General features: G+C 32.2%; 3 protein-coding genes across 3 annotated transcripts; 2 read left to right on the top strand and 1 right to left on the bottom strand.

The window, feature by feature from the left end:
- The first annotated feature begins 4248 nt into the window (after window positions 1-4248).
- Window positions 4249-8431, top strand: LOC103840439 (gibberellin 2-beta-dioxygenase 2). Its single transcript, XM_009116949.3, has 3 exons — window positions 4249-6795; window positions 6963-7305; window positions 7978-8431. The coding sequence occupies exons 1-3, from the start codon at window positions 6383-6385 to the stop codon at window positions 8245-8247; spliced, it is 1026 nt and encodes a 341-aa protein (XP_009115197.2). The 5' UTR covers window positions 4249-6382; the 3' UTR covers window positions 8248-8431.
- A 533-nt stretch (window positions 8432-8964) lies between these two features.
- Window positions 8965-12614, top strand: LOC103840438. Its single transcript, XM_009116948.3, has 2 exons — window positions 8965-9250; window positions 9321-12614. The coding sequence occupies exons 1-2, from the start codon at window positions 9038-9040 to the stop codon at window positions 10299-10301; spliced, it is 1194 nt and encodes a 397-aa protein (XP_009115196.1). The 5' UTR covers window positions 8965-9037; the 3' UTR covers window positions 10302-12614.
- On the bottom strand, window positions 12242-13926 carry LOC103840437 (calcyclin-binding protein). The gene is made up of 5 exons (XM_009116947.3): window positions 13682-13926; window positions 13188-13340; window positions 12850-13089; window positions 12687-12746; window positions 12242-12590 (listed from the first exon to the last, which is right to left on the bottom strand). The coding sequence occupies exons 1-5, from the start codon at window positions 13790-13792 to the stop codon at window positions 12489-12491; spliced, it is 666 nt and encodes a 221-aa protein (XP_009115195.1). The 5' UTR covers window positions 13793-13926; the 3' UTR covers window positions 12242-12488.
- Between the last annotated feature and the right edge of the window lie 3000 nt (window positions 13927-16926).

The following is a 16926-nucleotide window of genomic DNA, read 5'->3' as shown; positions in this document are numbered from 1 at the left end:
AGATATAGTACATTTTTAATATTGAAATCTGTTAAATAATATTTTATACTCATATTGTTTTTTGATCATTTTTATTTTCTGTAACAAAAATTTTGAATCACCGATAACAAATTTTTTTTTGTTGGATGTTTAATAGTTTTAGTCATTTATAATTTTAAAACCATTATGAAAAGTTTTAAAACTAAATATTAAGTTGTCAATATTTGTTCAAAATTTTTATGAAACGAAAAATCAAAGCAAAGTTTGAAATTAAAATACATATGTATTTTTATATGGTACATAATTTATTTTAAACAATATTAATATTTATTAAATGAGACTTCTTATTATATAATTGTGTAATCATTTATATTTTATTATAACAAAAAAAATTTAAACCACGAAAAATTCATTGTGAGATTTTTGACAACTTTAGTCATTTATATTCGTGTTAAAAATTCAAAATATAATATATACAGAAAAATCTAAATTAATACTATATAGTTAATGTGGTTGTTTAATTTATTTTAATATGTTAAAAATTTTAAAAATGATGGAGAATAGACTAATAAATAATATATTAATATTTATTAAATGAGACTTCTTATTATATAATTGTGTAATCATTTATATCTTGTTATAACAAAAAATTTAAACCATGAAAAATTCATTGTGAGATTTTTGACAACTTTACTCATTTATATTCGTTTTAAAAGTTCAAAATATAACATATACAGAAAAATCTAAATTAATACTATATAGTTAATGTGGTTGTTTAATTTATTTTAATATGTTAAAATTTTAAAAATGATGGAGAATATATACTTTAGTCACATTTGATAATTCTGTTATTTTTATTTAAGTAAACAATGAAGAACATTAATAATCAATTTATGATTAGTTTAATAAAAACGGGAAATTACCACAAATAGCACATTTATAGTACCACTTTTCATGTTTACACTAACCACTTTTACCCTCACTTTTAATGAAGGGTAAAAGATAATTATACCCTTAGGGTTAACTAATCTAGACTTAGGGTTTAGAGTTGATGGGTCGGGTAGAGTTTTTGGAATGCGAAATTTAGGATTCTAATAAATATATAAATAAATACTTAAAAAATATATAAAATTTTTAAAAAATAGTTTCAAACATAATTTTCGTTTTTCAAAAAGAAATTTGAAAAAAATAAAAAACAAAATTCAAAAAATAAATTTATAAAAAAGTTCGAATTCGTTTTTCAAAAAGAATTTACATTTTTATTTATTTATTTTATTTATTTATTTATTTATTTTTTTATTTATTTATTTTTTTATTTTTTATGTGGAACCTGTGAACGATGTTAAATATCTGCGAAAGAGTATGATGGAGTTTAAAAGTTCAAAATATAACATATACAAAAAAATCTAAATTAATACTATATAGTTAATGTGGTTGTTTAATTTATTTTAATATGTTAAAATTTTAAAAATGATGGAGAATATATACTTTAGTCACATTTGGTAATTCTGTTATTTTTATTTAAGTAAACAATGAAGAACATTAATAATCAATTTATGATTAGTTTAATAAAAACGGGAAATTGCCACAAATAGCACATTTATAGTACCACTTTTCATGTTTACACTAACCACTTTTACCCTCACTTTTAATGAAGGGTAAAAGATAATTATACCCTTAGGGTTAACTAATCTAGACTTAGGGTTTAGAGTTGATGGGTCGGGTAGAGTTTTTGGAATGCGAAATTTAGGATTCTAATAAATATATAAATAAATACTTAAAAAATATATAAAATTTTTAAAAAATAGTTTCAAACATAATTTTCGTTTTTCAAAAAGAAATTTGAAAAAAATAAAAAACAAAATTCAAAAAATAAATTTATAAAAAAGTTCGAATTCGTTTTTCAAAAAGAATTTACATTTTTATTTATTTATTTTATTTATTTATTTATTTATTTTTTTATTTTTTTATTTTTTATGTGGAACCTGTGAACGATGTTAAATATCTGCGAAAGAGTATGATGAAGTGCTTTGAGTTTTAAGAAATAAGGCTTGAAAAGATGGAAGAAGAAGTGATGAGAATTAAATGAATGAAGAAATGATTAAAAGCTATGATAGGATATGGTTTTATGTTCTTTATGTGGTTTGGTTATCTTATGTAATGAAATTCTTTTTAGACTTATGTAAGACTCTTATGTGATGTTTTGAGTGTTGAATCGTTAGTATTATGTTCAAAAATGGTCATGCATGTTCTTTATGTGATGATGAACCTGTGAACGATGTTAAATATCTGCGAAAGAGTATGATGAAGTGCTTTGAGTTTCAAGAAATAAGGCTTGAAAAGATGGAAGAAGAAGTGATGAGAATTAATTGAATGAAGAAATAATTAAAAGCTATGATAGGATATTGTTTTATGTTCTTTATGTGGTTTGGTTATCTTATGTAATGAAATCCTCTTTAGACTTATGTAAGACTCTTATGTGATGTTTTGAGAGTTGAAACGTTAGTATTATGTTCAAAAATGGTCATGCATGTTCTTTATGTGATGATGAACCTGTGAACAATGTTAAATATCTGCGAAAGAGTATGATGGAGTGCTTTGAGTTTCAAGAAATAAGGCTTGACAAGATGGAAGAAGAAGTGATGAGAATTAAATGAATGAAGAAATGATTAAAAGCTATGATAGGATATGGTTTTATGTTCTTTATGTGGTTTGGTTATCTTATGTAATGAAATTCTCTTTAGCCTTATGTAAGACTCTTATGTGATGTTTTGAGTGTTGAAACGTTAGTATTATGTTCAAAAATGGTCATGCATGTTCTTTATGTGGTTTTATGATGCTGAGTTTAAAACATGAGTTTGACTTGTTTATGCTCGAAAATGATCATGTTCTTTATGCTTGGTTATGCTTGAATATGGTTATTGCATTGAAAAAAAACGCGAAATTTTAAAACAGGCTTCAAAACGACAACATATATAACAATCATACTTTTTGGCAGATCTTAGCATCGCTCATTTCATCATCACTCCCTCTGCTCGCCTCTCTCTCTCTCTCTCTCTCTCTCTCTCTCTCTCTCTCTCTCTCTCTCTCTCTCTCTCTCGTTTCTCTTCTTCTTTGTTATTCATCTCTCTCTCTCAATATATCAATCGAGTCAGTCGGTTTTTAATGTCGGGTCGGTCCTATTTTAATGGGCAATCTCTGTTCACAAAACATAATTTCTTAAGGTTTCATCTTGATTTCGGAATCAGATTACAAAAGGAGATCTGGACGAAGTTAAAAAGAACGGGGCCATATGAAGAGAATTCTTATTTATGGGTGGTCACCTCATAAGATAGGTAGTTTAGGAGGAATAGATAGGGTCATTGTGTTTACAGAGGGGAATAGGCAGTCAACCCTAATTGTATCACCCATTTAGGTTAGTTTGCATTTGATTGAATATAAAATATGCGTTTATATTTCAAATCAATTTTTATGTTATTTTGGTCAAAATGCTCTAGAAATGTTTTCTATCTAGTAAAAAGTTATTATATCTTCGATAAAAAAACTACAGCTTTTTCTTACACAAACTATGACGTTACACTACATTTTTAAATCGTGAAGCTGTTGAACTCTTTTATCAATAATCTATCATATATTAAAGGAGAAGCATTGTAATAAATGCGTTCACACTAAACTGGACACATGTCATATCTAGAAGCATTGTAATAAATGCGTTCACACTAAAATGGACACATGTCACATGTAGAAAGATTCACAGTCAAACTTTACATAAATATGTTCACACTATATAATTTACGTTTTTTTAATATAAAACTCACATGCATAGTTCTTCTTTACGTTATTTTTACTGTTTACGAATAGAGGTGGCAAACTGTTCATAAATTTTGATTCGATTTGTTATCCGTTTTGATTTGAACCGAAAAATCCAGAAATCCATTACTCTACGAAGGAAATCAAATACTAAAATGCAATATCCGTAAAAAAAACAAATCACAAATATCAATATTTATAAGAATGGATATCCAATATTATCCGTTATATGCATATATATATACACATATATTTAAAGAATTATATATAAGTTATATATTATAGTTTATATAAATTTTACAATAGTTTTGTTTTTAAATAATTTCATTTTAAGAATTTTATTTTTCATGTATTATTTTGAAAAAAATGTCATTTAATATTAATTAACGGTATCTTTATATATTTATCAACCATCTTTATATACTTTTATATACACATACATGTGCACATTGACGTGAGCACCTTATAACTAAGTATTTACCACAACTGATATATCTAATTTTTTTGGAAGTTCAAATATTATTTTTCTTAATGCTTCTTTCACTATCGACCAAATTGTAGTAAAATGATTTGTCTTAATAATTTTTTTTTAACTATTATCCGTTTAGAAACTGTAATATGAAACCATTGGTTCGACGTCACGACTATTTAAGATTCATAACACGAAAACAAACAAATAATAATAATAATTTTTTTGATTATCACAGGAAAAAAAAACAAAAACATCAAACATTTTAACCTAACAAACCAAATAAATATTGATTTAAAATAATAGTTATATTTTATGAGATTAAAAAACAACCTAAAACCGAACCGATATCCAGATTATACAGATTAATATCTTCTTGTTGCTCAAAAAAAAAACAAATTAATATCTTCTTATTAAAAATATGAAACTAATAATCATATTCTGCGCAAGGCACGGATTATTACCAAGTTGATTAAGAAAAAATATGACCCGTGAATCCGTGATCTGTTATTTATTTGTTATCAATTGATACGTGTGATTAGTCAAAGTAAACTGAAAAAAAAACATAAAAAATAGGACCACGGTCACCATACCAATACCATTTTCTCACCATGCCAACTTCGATTTCAATAACTCACATCCCTTATATGCTAAAGCACAAGTCACTTCATTAATAAAATTATGACAAATGTAAAAAAAAAAATTAAAAGAAAATCTCTTACATCCCTAATTTTTAGCAATTCTCTTTATACACGTTCAAAGTCACTTGACCATGATTTCAAACCATTTTTGGTTTTCCTCTTTTATATAATTTACTTTGTTTCTTTTTTCCTCAATTTTTCTATCTTCTCACGCAAACAAAAGAATGAAAGATCTTTTCATCTCTCTTAAATTTTCCTTGGGTTTCTTCATATTTTTTTTTCTGCACCAATTTATTTTTAAAATTATTCATCTAGATTAATACTTAAAAGCTTATTATCACCAAGATTCAGATTGACATAGAGGAATTACGGGATGCAATTGATATTGGTACGATAACTTTGAAGAGATTTGATTTTAGATCACTACAACATAACTAACTTAGAAACTTTCTCGATCTTTTGATTTACAGGGCTTGGAGGTCACGGTTTAGAGAAATAGAATGGAACATACGTTCAGCAATAACTCAATTGCAGTTGTGATTTGTGAATCAAAGAAGCACAAGCTTTTGACATGACAAAAAAGGTTTTAACTTTTTCCATTCTTTGCTATTTTTTCTGATTTGTTGACTAATGTTTCATTGGTTGAATCAATTATTTTCCAGTATTCACAACTGCAATTGAGTTATTGCTGAACGTATCAAGGAGATTAATTTTTTTTATCCAAAGGTAAATTTACTTTATTTAATTATTGCTATACAATTTTTTAATTTATAAAATGCAAACTTAAGCTGTAAATTTCAACCTTATAAATTCAAAAAGAAAATTATCAGGTAAATCAACATGTGGAAAATAAGTAATGTGAATTAATTTTGTTTACATGTGTGCTTTAAAAAATATTTCAGGTAAATCAACATAAAATGTCAATCTAAAGTTACACAAAACTAAATTAAGTATTTTTTATTCTGTACGTAATCATCAAATATTGATATAAAGTTTTTCTTTCATACTTTCAACCACTTTATTCCAATGCATGTACCTCTAAAATGATATGTTACTGTTTATATAATATTTTAAATAATATTCACTATGATTGAAAATTAAAATTATGATGATGATCAAATAATTTCTAATATAATGAATTGATCTGTGCGTAGCACACATAATACTAGTTAGAAGATAAAAACAAAACAAAGCGCACGGTTTTTTTTCTTCATGTGTCATAGAAGAATAGACCGGACATGCAAAACTAAAACTTGACTAAACAGTCACATAGTAATATGCAGGAACAAAAATTCGTAATAACAGTAACATTTAAATAAAATATTATATTATAGACATAATGAAATGCCTTTTCAGCCACTCCCTATAAATGCCAAGCAAATATAGCTTCCATGATAGTTCCTAAACCATAACAAACCCATTCAACCTTTTTTTTTAAACTCCTTCAACCTTTGCTCCGATCTTCAACCATAATAAACCAAACATGGTGGTTTTATCACAGCCAGTCGCCTTAGACAACCACATATCCGTAATCCCAACGTACACCCCGGTTCCGGTCTTCACTTCCCAACCAATCCCCGTCGTGGACCTAACCGACCCAGAAGCCAAAACCCTAATCGTGAAAGCTTGTGAGGAGTTTGGTTTTTTCAAGGTTGTAAACCACGGAGTCCGAGATGACCTCATGACCCGGTTAGAGCAGGAGGCTATCCGCTTTTTCGCCTTGCCCCAGTCTCTTAAGAACCAGGCCGGTCCACCTGAACCGTACGGATATGGTAGTAAACGGATTGGACCAAACGGTGACGTTGGGTGGATTGAGTATATCCTCCTCAATGCTAACCCTCAGCTCTCCACCCCAAATACATCTGACGTTTTCGGTCAAACCCCACAGATTTTTCGGTAAAAAAATAATCTCAGAAATTTCATTAATATACAAACTATCAAATAATATGAAGTTTTCAAAGACATTACATTACTTCCTTTTTACACACTCAAAGTAGAAACAGGGGACTCTGTTTTACACTATTTTCCCCATAATCTGACCGTTTTGAGTCAAACAAAAACAGAGAGGCGGTGGACGAGTACATGCACGAGTTGAAGGAAGTGTCGTGCAAGGTTTTGGAGATGGTGACGGAAGGATTAGGGATAGAGCCAAGGGACACACTGAGTAAGATGGTGAGAGATGAGAAGAGTGACTCTTGCTTGAGACTGAACCATTATCCGACGGCGGAGGAAGAGGCGGAGAACATGGTGAAAGTAGGGTTTGGGGAACACACAGACCCACAAATAATCTCAGTGCTAAGGTCCAATGACACGGCGGGTCTTCAAATATGTATGAAAGATGGAAGTTGGGTCGCTGTCCCTCCTGATCACTCCTCTTTTTTCATTAATGTTGGAGATGCTCTTCAGGTACAATTTTTACTATTTTTTTCTTTCTAATATATAAAAAGGAGAAATTCCTATTTGTATTTTTGAAACTTTAAATTACTATGGTAATACCAGGAATATTTAAGTATTTTTAAGAGTTGATGGCTGTGTTTGAGTCATTCGTGCAGTTTACTGGTGGTCTAAACTCAAAAAGTATTTTCTTAACATTTACACCTAAAAAAAAACTCAAAAGTATTTACAGTTTCAACTTAAGATACAAATATTTATATTATATTAACTGTTTTTTCTTGTATAAGTTATAATTTTTTTTCCCTAAATAGGAATATCAATGTAGTGATTGAGATTGGTGTGAACGGTAGACAAAAATTCTCACATGCCATGTCTTCTCATCTCTTCTCTCTCTTTCTAATTTTTTAGGGAATATTTTTAAAATCGATCATTTTTTTGAGTGTACGTCTAGAAAATCTATGTGTACACTTAGCCTCACGTGACAATTACTATTTTACATGATAGGCATGTATGCAGTATATTCCTACATGCCATTTCAAAATTGACAAAAAGTGCCATTTCAAAAAAAAAAATGTATACAAATGCATATTCTATTATCCTAACTTTATGTCGGACCTACGACATTTTCAAAGTCTGATTCCCACACAAAAACTCATATTATAAAGTTAACCGCGGGTGATGCAGGTTATGACAAACGGAAGGTTCAAGAGTGTAAAACACAGAGTCTTAGCTGATACAAGGAGATCGAGAGTCTCGATGATATATTTTGGAGGACCGCCATTGAGCGAGAAGATAGCGCCACTTTCGTGTCTAGTCCCTAAGCAAGACGATTGGCTTTACAAAGAATTCACTTGGTCTCAATACAAATCTTCTGCTTACAAGTCTAAGCTTGGTGATTATAGGCTTGGTCTCTTTGAGAAACAACCTATTCTCACACATATGTCTAATGAATGAAACCAGTTAAGATGATCCTTTGTATGGTAAAAAGTCATAATTACAAAAAGAAAGAAATGGATATTCTCTCCTTTTCTATTTCAGTTCCTAAAATTTGATAATATTGATTTGTTTTCCTCTTGAAATGCAAATTTATATATGTATGAGTGATAAAGAGAGAATACCCATTTCTTTCTTTTTGTTTTGTTTCATTGCATGAGGACATAGTTTATTAGCTTTTCTTTTGCATAAATATATCGGTTAATTTGGATAATTTTTAATATTTCAAATAACAATTATTTTGATAATTAATCTTTTGGATAATCCGGTTTATATATAATATTTTTAGGCTATTTGGTTATTGATCAATTAAATATAATTAATACTTTTAAGAATATAATTTGTATTTTGAAATTCGTTTACTCATTCGGTATTTGGTTCGGTTTCAGTTTTTTTTATTCTAGAAATATAGAATCTGTTCGGTTATTTATGAAATTTAATTTGGTTTCAGTTATGAGCCTATATGTTACTGTTAAAATAAAATTTGGAATAATCGACTTTTATTTAACAAAATTTGATTGCACATAAAAGCTAACTGTTACAAATTTATTTAGAAAATTATTTCACAACACAATATATTTTCTTTATACATTAGAAATTGTGGCACAGACTTATTAAGAACGTGAATTACGTAAAACCAGAGGATAAAAGATTGTAAATGCGATATACAATTTTCTTAATAACAAAAGAAAAAAAAAAGAAAGAACAAGAATAAAGACAGAGAAAGAAGAACCGAACAAAGGAATGAGAAATGGCGTATCGGAGAAGACAAGGGGTCACAAGAGCTTCCACATTCAACGACGATATCTATCATCAAACACCTGATCTCGATTACGGTGATCTCAAAGGTCACTCCAATGGCAAATCCTCCTTCAGATCATCTCAATCTTTCTCTTCTCATTCCTCCCTTGCCGCTCAAGCAATCCGCGCTTCCTCTTCTCTCAACCCTAATTCCAATTCTGAGGTCACATTCTCTCTCTCAATAACTTTTCCCGCAAGAAACTAAATAAAAACCTAAATCCGTAAATTTTCAGGTACGAGGATTCACGGCTTACGAAGATGCGTCCAAGAGCGAAAGCCGCGGTTTCTGGGGAATCCTAGCTCAGAAAGCCAAATCAATCCTCGAGGACGAAGAAGAAGAGCAGCAAAACGTCGTCGTTTCGGAGCCCTCGAGTAATAATAATAGCAATCCAACCATACGCAAAAGCATAGACAAGATCACAACGTCTCTGAATCAGATCGGAGACAGCTTCGAGAAAGCGTTCGAGGAAGGCCGTACGATGGTGGCTTCTCAAATAAGGCGTAAAGGATCAGACCTAATGGATATACCAGAGAATCACAATCAATCCTCTGGTTCAAACAGTCCATGGCAGCCATTAACGCAACCTAACCCACACGAGTCTCAGCTCAAGGCCTCACGTGACGTAGCCATGGCTACAGCGGCCAAAGCCAAGCTCCTCTTACGCGAACTCAAAACGGTTAAAGCCGACCAAGCGTTCGCTAAGCAACGGTGCTCGCAATTGGAAGAGGAAAACAAACGGTTAAGAGATAACCGGGAGAAGGGAACCAACAATCCTGCCGATGATGACCTAATCAGGCTTCAGCTTGAGACGTTGCTTGCGGAGAAAGCAAGATTGGCACATGAGAACTCTATCTACGCGAGAGAGAACAGGTTCTTGAGAGAGATCGTTGAGTATCATCAGTTAACGATGCAAGATGTTGTTTATATAGATGAAGGTATTGAAGAAGTGGCTGAGGTGAATCCTTCGATCACTAGAACGCTATCCATGGCTTCGTTTGCTGCTTCTGAGTTCCCTGTGAACTCTTCTTCTCCTTTGTCTCCATCTTCGCCTTCTAGGCTTTCGGTTTCTACGGATGTTTATCCGGTTTTGGTTCAGCAGAGTTCGGCTAGTGATGTTGGTGGTAGTGCTGACGAGAGTCCTAGACCGGTTCGACCACCTTCTTTGGGATACACGGATGATATTAAAAGATCATTGTCACAGATGTCTGTTTAGAAATCGAAGAGATGATTACTTATTACCATTTTGATTTTTTTTATCTGCTTCGAAAGTTTTCTTCTTGTTAACTTGATTTCATTTTTGGTTGTCGATTGTAATATTGATGAACAGTTTTGCCCTCTACATCCACGTAAATCTCTAAGGGGAATTTTATTGATTTTTTCTTTTCTTTTGGTAACACAAAACTGAATAAAATATTGTACATTGTGTTCTTTTGGCAACAAGAATGAGACAAGTATATATATGGTTCTCTTTTGTTATGACAAGTACATTAGTTTTTTCTCTTTTTTTGGGTATTTTAGGTTACAAACTCGAAAATAATTTGTAGCGACCATAGCTCCAGACATTCATCGTTCGTATGATCTCTGTTGATTATGATTGAATTTTGTCTGTTCGGAATGTTCTTGTCGATTGTTTTACTAAGCTGGGGTTTTTGTCATTACTTGCTTTATGTGCTGATGTCTGTTCCTTTCTATCCGAACATGATAAACTGTAGCCTAAAAACTATGCATGACGAGAAAATCTTTGATGCAATTGAATCAGGGATTGTAGAAAAGATTAGCGAGACTAACCTAATTAGTGGAGAACTTATTCTCTAATCGCGTCCAACTCATTTTACTCCATATCTCCTATGTAAATGGGCACAAGAAAAAGGGTCTCTTCTAGATTATCATACAATCTTTGTCCTCCAGCCCATAGCTTAATAAGGTCACCCACCAGTCCATAACCTGTTAAGAACTGCTAATCATGTGAACAAGCTTATTTTAGTGTTGACTAACGAACCATACCCCACTAAAACATTGGCTTACCTTGTCCAATTAGTCTCCGTGTTGCTCTTGATTGGAATCAACTTCATCTGGATTAGCTATCAAATTATGTATGTTTGTTGTTATTTCCTCTTCTATCTTATTTAAGCGGTTTCACTCTGTAGTTCCTTCTTATACGCATCATGCTCACAATCAAAGCTAGAGTTGCATTAGAAGAGATCCCCATATCAATAAAAACCCTTTTTGATCCCGTGATATCATATGTTCTTCCCAAAGCAGACCAGTTACCAAACCAAAACAATGCGTCAAGTCTAAATCCAAGGCTGTTGAGTCTCCTTGTCCCCGAAGACGTCGACATTTCATAGCGAAGAAACAACAACCAATAGAAATGGGATAAAAGAGAGTTTAGCTCAGAAACAGAGCAATAAAACAGAAGATGAAAATGGTCCATGAGCTAAGTGAGAAAAATAAATATAAACTTAACCAGTCAACTCTCGTTATCGTTAATATGGGAACTACGTCTGGCCGAGTCAGTGACTCGGAATTGACTAGATTCAAATGGAGATTACAAATAGAAAAAAAAACTAGTATCCAAGCATCAGTGCCCTTCATTAGCACTCGATGCATACTCTCTCGTCTCCTATCTTAGGGAACTAGCAAGAACCAAGTCTACTTCTACAGTGCTATTATCTCTAGCTCTACACTCAATTTGATAACCTTATGAATCATAAGTTATAATTAATCTCTAACCCTTTCTCTTAACACTCTCAGCCTCTCTGTATGCTATAAGACTTTCACGTGCAAGCTTCTTTGGATACATTCATGCATCATGCCACATAAGACTAGCAGCCAAAACGCCTTGTGGACTGTACTAGGGCAGGAGGCGAGCAAAACGTCATTTCTTCAGATAGCCGCTCCTCTAACGTAGTCCCTTAAATAGCTTTTCGAGACATATACGTTTATTATCTTTTCGTCAACGCTTGTAGATCAAGGTACATTTTTACTTTTTTAGTATCAACTATCCAAATACGTCTTCCTGTAATTTTAAATCTGAAAAATATGCAGAATCGGTCAATTTGGAGATGTTGGTTTGCGTCAGTCTATAAACTATCCTCTCACATCATTTAAGAAGTTGGACGATACTATTCTTAGTCTAGGTTCGAGAAGAAATCAAGAACAAGTTTGAATCATTTGCACGAGTGCATAACCAAATAGATCCAGTTCGAAAATAATATTAAACACCTCAAATCCTCCAGAAAACAGTTCGCATCCAAAACAGTAAAACCCAAACATGCGACCAAACTAATAGATGTTTCGGTTTTGACACATGATCACTGGAACCTAGATTCACGCGTGCATGACGGCAAAAGACAAGAACAAGTGAATCCCCCTACTGGTCGGTCTCACAAGAGCTTCATTACAGACCTTTTAAAGAATCTCCAGCTTTGCCTGACCTAGCATCTGTCCAAGCTTTGGCTATTGTCTTCTTCATCTCTTCATCTCCTCCCTCATACATGTTCTGCACAAATATATCACCCAAAAATAAAAGAACCAAACCATAAGCAAAAACCAATGAGAAGATATCTCAACCTCACTAATTAGGAAAGAGGCTAACCTTCATCATGTCCATGATTCCAGCCATTGGGTCTTTCTCTTTCTCGAGACTTGGTTTAATCTGAACACAAAAAAAAAAACAAATTATCATTACAACTAGTTTCACCAGACAAAAAAAAAGCCTCCACCATATGATGTTATTGAAGCTGAAGAGGTTTCTTTACCTTGTCTTCTTTGTAGTGAATGTCCATCCAGTTTCCCCTCGAAGACTTGAACATAGTGACAACTATCCTCTTAGGCTTTACAAGCACTTTGCACTTCTCGGGGACGATCTCTTTGTGCAACTTCGGGATTGCGCATCGGTAGTTCTTCCCTTGGACACCATGGATTTTGACATCCAAAGACATTGGCTTGAACTCAGCTTCAACCTTGTCTTCATCAACACCTTCCAAAGATATGTAAACCTAGAAAGAAGATAAAAGGCAGCAACCAGAAAACTCACTACAGAACCAGAGAAAAGTATATGACAGTCACGAAATCGAATCAAAAATCACAGCTTCACCTTGACTTTTTCACTGTCTTGATCCCAGCTGAACGTTCCGAGAGTTACATAGTTCACTGAAGGAGAAACCGGTTTAACCGAAGAAGAAACAGGTACGGGAACCGCCGGTTCGACCTCTGGCTTTGCACTTGAAACGCTTGCCGACTCTCTCAGCTACAAAAAAAACGATATACAAAAGAGATTGCTTTGTGTTTTTTTTTTTTTTTTTTTGACAATAGAACGAACATAGTATCGACACAACCACTAGAGACTTTCCAACTCGAATCCAAAGGGACAGATTCATGAGATTTCAACGTAAGACACAAAAACCTTGTTTCACTGTCAGACTAGTCTCCAGAAACTGACACACACACACACAAGGACAGAGATAGTAATGGTTCTTGTCGGAACTCCACTAATACCGAGTACTGTTACATTTCAGGTTTGTCCAAAGACAGAGGAGATAACATAACCCTTAAAAAAACATACGATTGTGGCGAAAAAGGATTTGGTACCTTCTCCAAATTGCAAATCTCGGAACTGATGAGATGGAGAACACGAGGTCTCTTAGCGATGTTCTGGAGTTGTCTGAGTTCTTCCAAATCTAGCACAACTTCTTCCGCCATCGGTAAATAATGTTTGAGCACTCTTTCCAAGCAAACGAAACGTTACAATCTGCTGAGAGAGGTTGCAGATTGAGAAGTATAAATAAATATACCACACCAATGAGAAGGGAACGAGAGCCTTGTGGAAAGTACTAGAAGAAGCCTTCTTTGTTATAGGGCTTCATTAAGCTAGTTGGGCTCTGTTTTCTTTTTTTCAAACATAACCAAGCCCAATTTACTTTTCACTTTTTACTATCGCACACGGATCACTGCGATAAAAAGAAAACAAATCACACACAGTGAATTGGAAGAGTCTTACTCAGTTGACCAAAAAAAAGAAAAGAAGAGTCTTACTCCTACTCCTAGTCCTAATAATGCAAATCGAAGAATAATCTCAGATGCTCTTAATGAAACAAAATTCATTTAGTCATGTTCTTATTAATGATGCAAAATTCATTCTGTCATATTCTCATTAATGAGACAAAATTCATACTCTTACCTATTCTCATACTCTTCATATCAGTGGTTAATGTCGAAAGTGCCGCTCTCATCCTTTGTCTTCACCACGCACTCAAAATATTCCTCAAAATTAATCGAGTTATGGGGCCTGCTCATTCCCCTTCTTCGTCTCTCTCACTCCTCCGTCGAGTTTCTTCGTTTTCATCGAGAGAATCGGGAGAAATATAATCGATTGAATTGAGTTCAAATCACTCCGCCGGGTTTCATCGCTTTCATCGATAGAATCAGAAAAATCAATCTTGATTGAATAGATTTCACTCCCTCGTGTTTACTCACTTTCATCGAGAGATTCAGAGGATTCTAGATTAAATAATCACTCCATCGGGTTTACTCGCTTTGATCGAGAGAATTGGAGAAATCACGATTTAATTGAGTTCAAATCACTATGTCTCCTCGCTTTCATCGAGAGAATCGGAGAATTCTCGATTCAATTGAGTTCAAATAAACTTGTACTTTCCTCGCTTGGATCATTGAGCTATTGATTTCCAACTCAATTCAACTTCAGGTAAATTCAGCGTTCTTTTGGTATGTATCTTAAATATTGTAAAACCTCATGTTTTGAATCCACCATACAAGATTTACAAGATTTGTAGTTGTGATATTAGATAGATAGATGATTTCATATTTGTGTTCACAATGAACTAATCGGTAATCAGTGTAGAGTCTATTAGGGGAATCCTCCTATTAGGGAATTGGATAATCAACAACTGGTATAATAATCATAAAGAAATGATAGCATGTCGGGAATCAAAGCTGATTATTATTTTGAATTGAAGAGGAGAAACAACTAGAACTGCAAAACTTGGCAAGACTTGGTTAGATTAGACGGTAAAACTGTTAAGCTTAGCTACAGACAAAACTGTGTAACAAAGTATAACTTAGTATAACTTTAGTAGCATAACTGTATAACTAGGTATAACTTAGTATAATTTTGATGGTATATGATTGTTGGTGCTTCAGAATAATAAAACCAGTGTTTGTAGTCCCCATAGATGGATCAAGAATACAACGTAAATGTGATCGTTGTTTCTGGCAATGTGCATCTTGGGACTTCTGCAATGAAATTCATCTGACTGCTCGTGACTGGCTAATTGGAGATTAGTTGTGTGCTTATGAGTTATGACATGTTATTTTTATCTATTTTTACTAAGTTTATGTAAAAGACATTTCACATTATGTAATGTCTCTTGTATTTCTCTATAAACTAATCTTTTTATTTTATTTTAATTTCAATAAATATATCAATAACAACATTGTATCCAAAAAAGAACATATTACAATTGTAAAAAAATATAATCATAATTAGTTGAACTTTTACTAAGTTTTACAGTTACTAAAAATGCGACTTAGTTCAACTTAGATTACTTTGTAACTGATAGAATATATATTAGTTGAAGTTTTATTAAGTTGTACAGTTACACCAAGTTTTACAGTTACACAAAGTCTTGCTATTTTTCGGAATTTATGGAGAAAGAGATCTGAATTTTATGGGTCGGGTCTTGATGGTCCGTGAAATGCCCTTGATTGGCTTGTAATTATGCAAGTTTCTTTTGGTTTCGGAGTCTTTTGCTAATTTTCGGATTTAAATAAATTGTTATTTAATTAAATTTTTGGGCAGGAGTATCACAGATTTTTTTTTCCGGGCAGGAGCTCCTTAGCATTTGATTTGTGCAAATCAACTTTTTTATTTAAAGAGAAGCATTTTTTAAAACTAACTTTTGTCTAGTAATTTATTTACAAGTAGTGTCATCATCACATGCTTCCTTAGCTTTCAATTTTGATAAACCAACACTTACTACACAAATTACATTATATACCATTAGTAATTATATAATATATTGTTATTAATAAAATGACTACACATAGAGATGTCAGACGGGTCAACCCGCGTCCAAGTAGACTAATCCATAGCAGGTTCAATTTTTATGCAGACTGCGGGTTGGCCCGCTGCATGCTGAGTCTGTATATATATGTCCAAGCCTGCTCCGTCTAGATAAGCGGTTTTGCAGGCCAACCCGCGGGTTCAAAATATAATATGTAGTTTCCATGCTATGAATATTATTTTATAATATGTTATGTGGTTTTATGATATAAATGTCATTTTAGAATGAATGTGACTTATAAAAGAATTTTTTTTGTAAATGATATACACTAGTGCATTAAATTGAAAAAAAAATTATTTAAAAAAGAAAGGTAAGAGAATTCTAAAAAAAATGAGAGAGTATAAACAAATGTATTTTATAACACTCTTATCAATTAAATTATTTACATATAATATGTTTATTTTTAATTATCATCCAACATATGTGTTCAAAAATTAACAAAGTTGAGAATAACCAATTCATTACTATATAATGAATTGAAATATAAAAGCCAAAAATCATCCATAAACCTATATCAGCTGATACAAAGCAAGTGAAAGTTTAAGTTTTTAAATATTTGATTGCAAGATTCGCTTTTTTTTGTTTGATGTAATAGTTAGATTCCAAAGTTGCTAAAAGAAACATAAAACCTAATTTATGTTGTACAAATATGAAATGCGATTTTATTTAAATGTCTTGTTCATGCTTGTTTTTTTTCTTTATTTGTATTTTAAATGGCTTAAAATATTTTGTTATAGATAACAAAATATTTAA

Source organism: Brassica rapa, chromosome A09 (genome assembly GCF_000309985.2).
Source record: "Brassica rapa cultivar Chiifu-401-42 chromosome A09, CAAS_Brap_v3.01, whole genome shotgun sequence".
NCBI classification, from domain to species: domain Eukaryota; kingdom Viridiplantae; phylum Streptophyta; class Magnoliopsida; order Brassicales; family Brassicaceae; genus Brassica; species Brassica rapa.
Note: the sequence above shows the minus strand (reverse complement) of the source record. Positions and strands in the feature narration are given on the sequence as shown.

Coding starts and splice junctions, on each gene's coding strand:
- LOC103840439 (XM_009116949.3), top strand. CDS start 6,383: ATGGTGGTTTTATCACAGCCAGTCGCCTTAGACAACCACATATCCGTA. Junction 6,796..6,962: donor CAAACCCCACAGATTTTTCG/GTAAAAAAATAA, acceptor AAACAAAAACAG/AGAGGCGGTGGACGAGTACA. Junction 7,306..7,977: donor ATGTTGGAGATGCTCTTCAG/GTACAATTTTTA, acceptor CGGGTGATGCAG/GTTATGACAAACGGAAGGTT.
- LOC103840438 (XM_009116948.3), top strand. CDS start 9,038: ATGGCGTATCGGAGAAGACAAGGGGTCACAAGAGCTTCCACATTCAAC. Junction 9,251..9,320: donor ACCCTAATTCCAATTCTGAG/GTCACATTCTCT, acceptor GTAAATTTTCAG/GTACGAGGATTCACGGCTTA.
- LOC103840437 (XM_009116947.3), bottom strand. CDS start 13,792: ATGGCGGAAGAAGTTGTGCTAGATTTGGAAGAACTCAGACAACTCCAG. Junction 13,090..13,187: donor AAGACAGTGAAAAAGTCAAG/GTGAAGCTGTGA, acceptor TCTTCTTTCTAG/GTTTACATATCTTTGGAAGG. Junction 12,591..12,686: donor GAATCATGGACATGATGAAG/GTTAGCCTCTTT, acceptor ATATTTGTGCAG/AACATGTATGAGGGAGGAGA.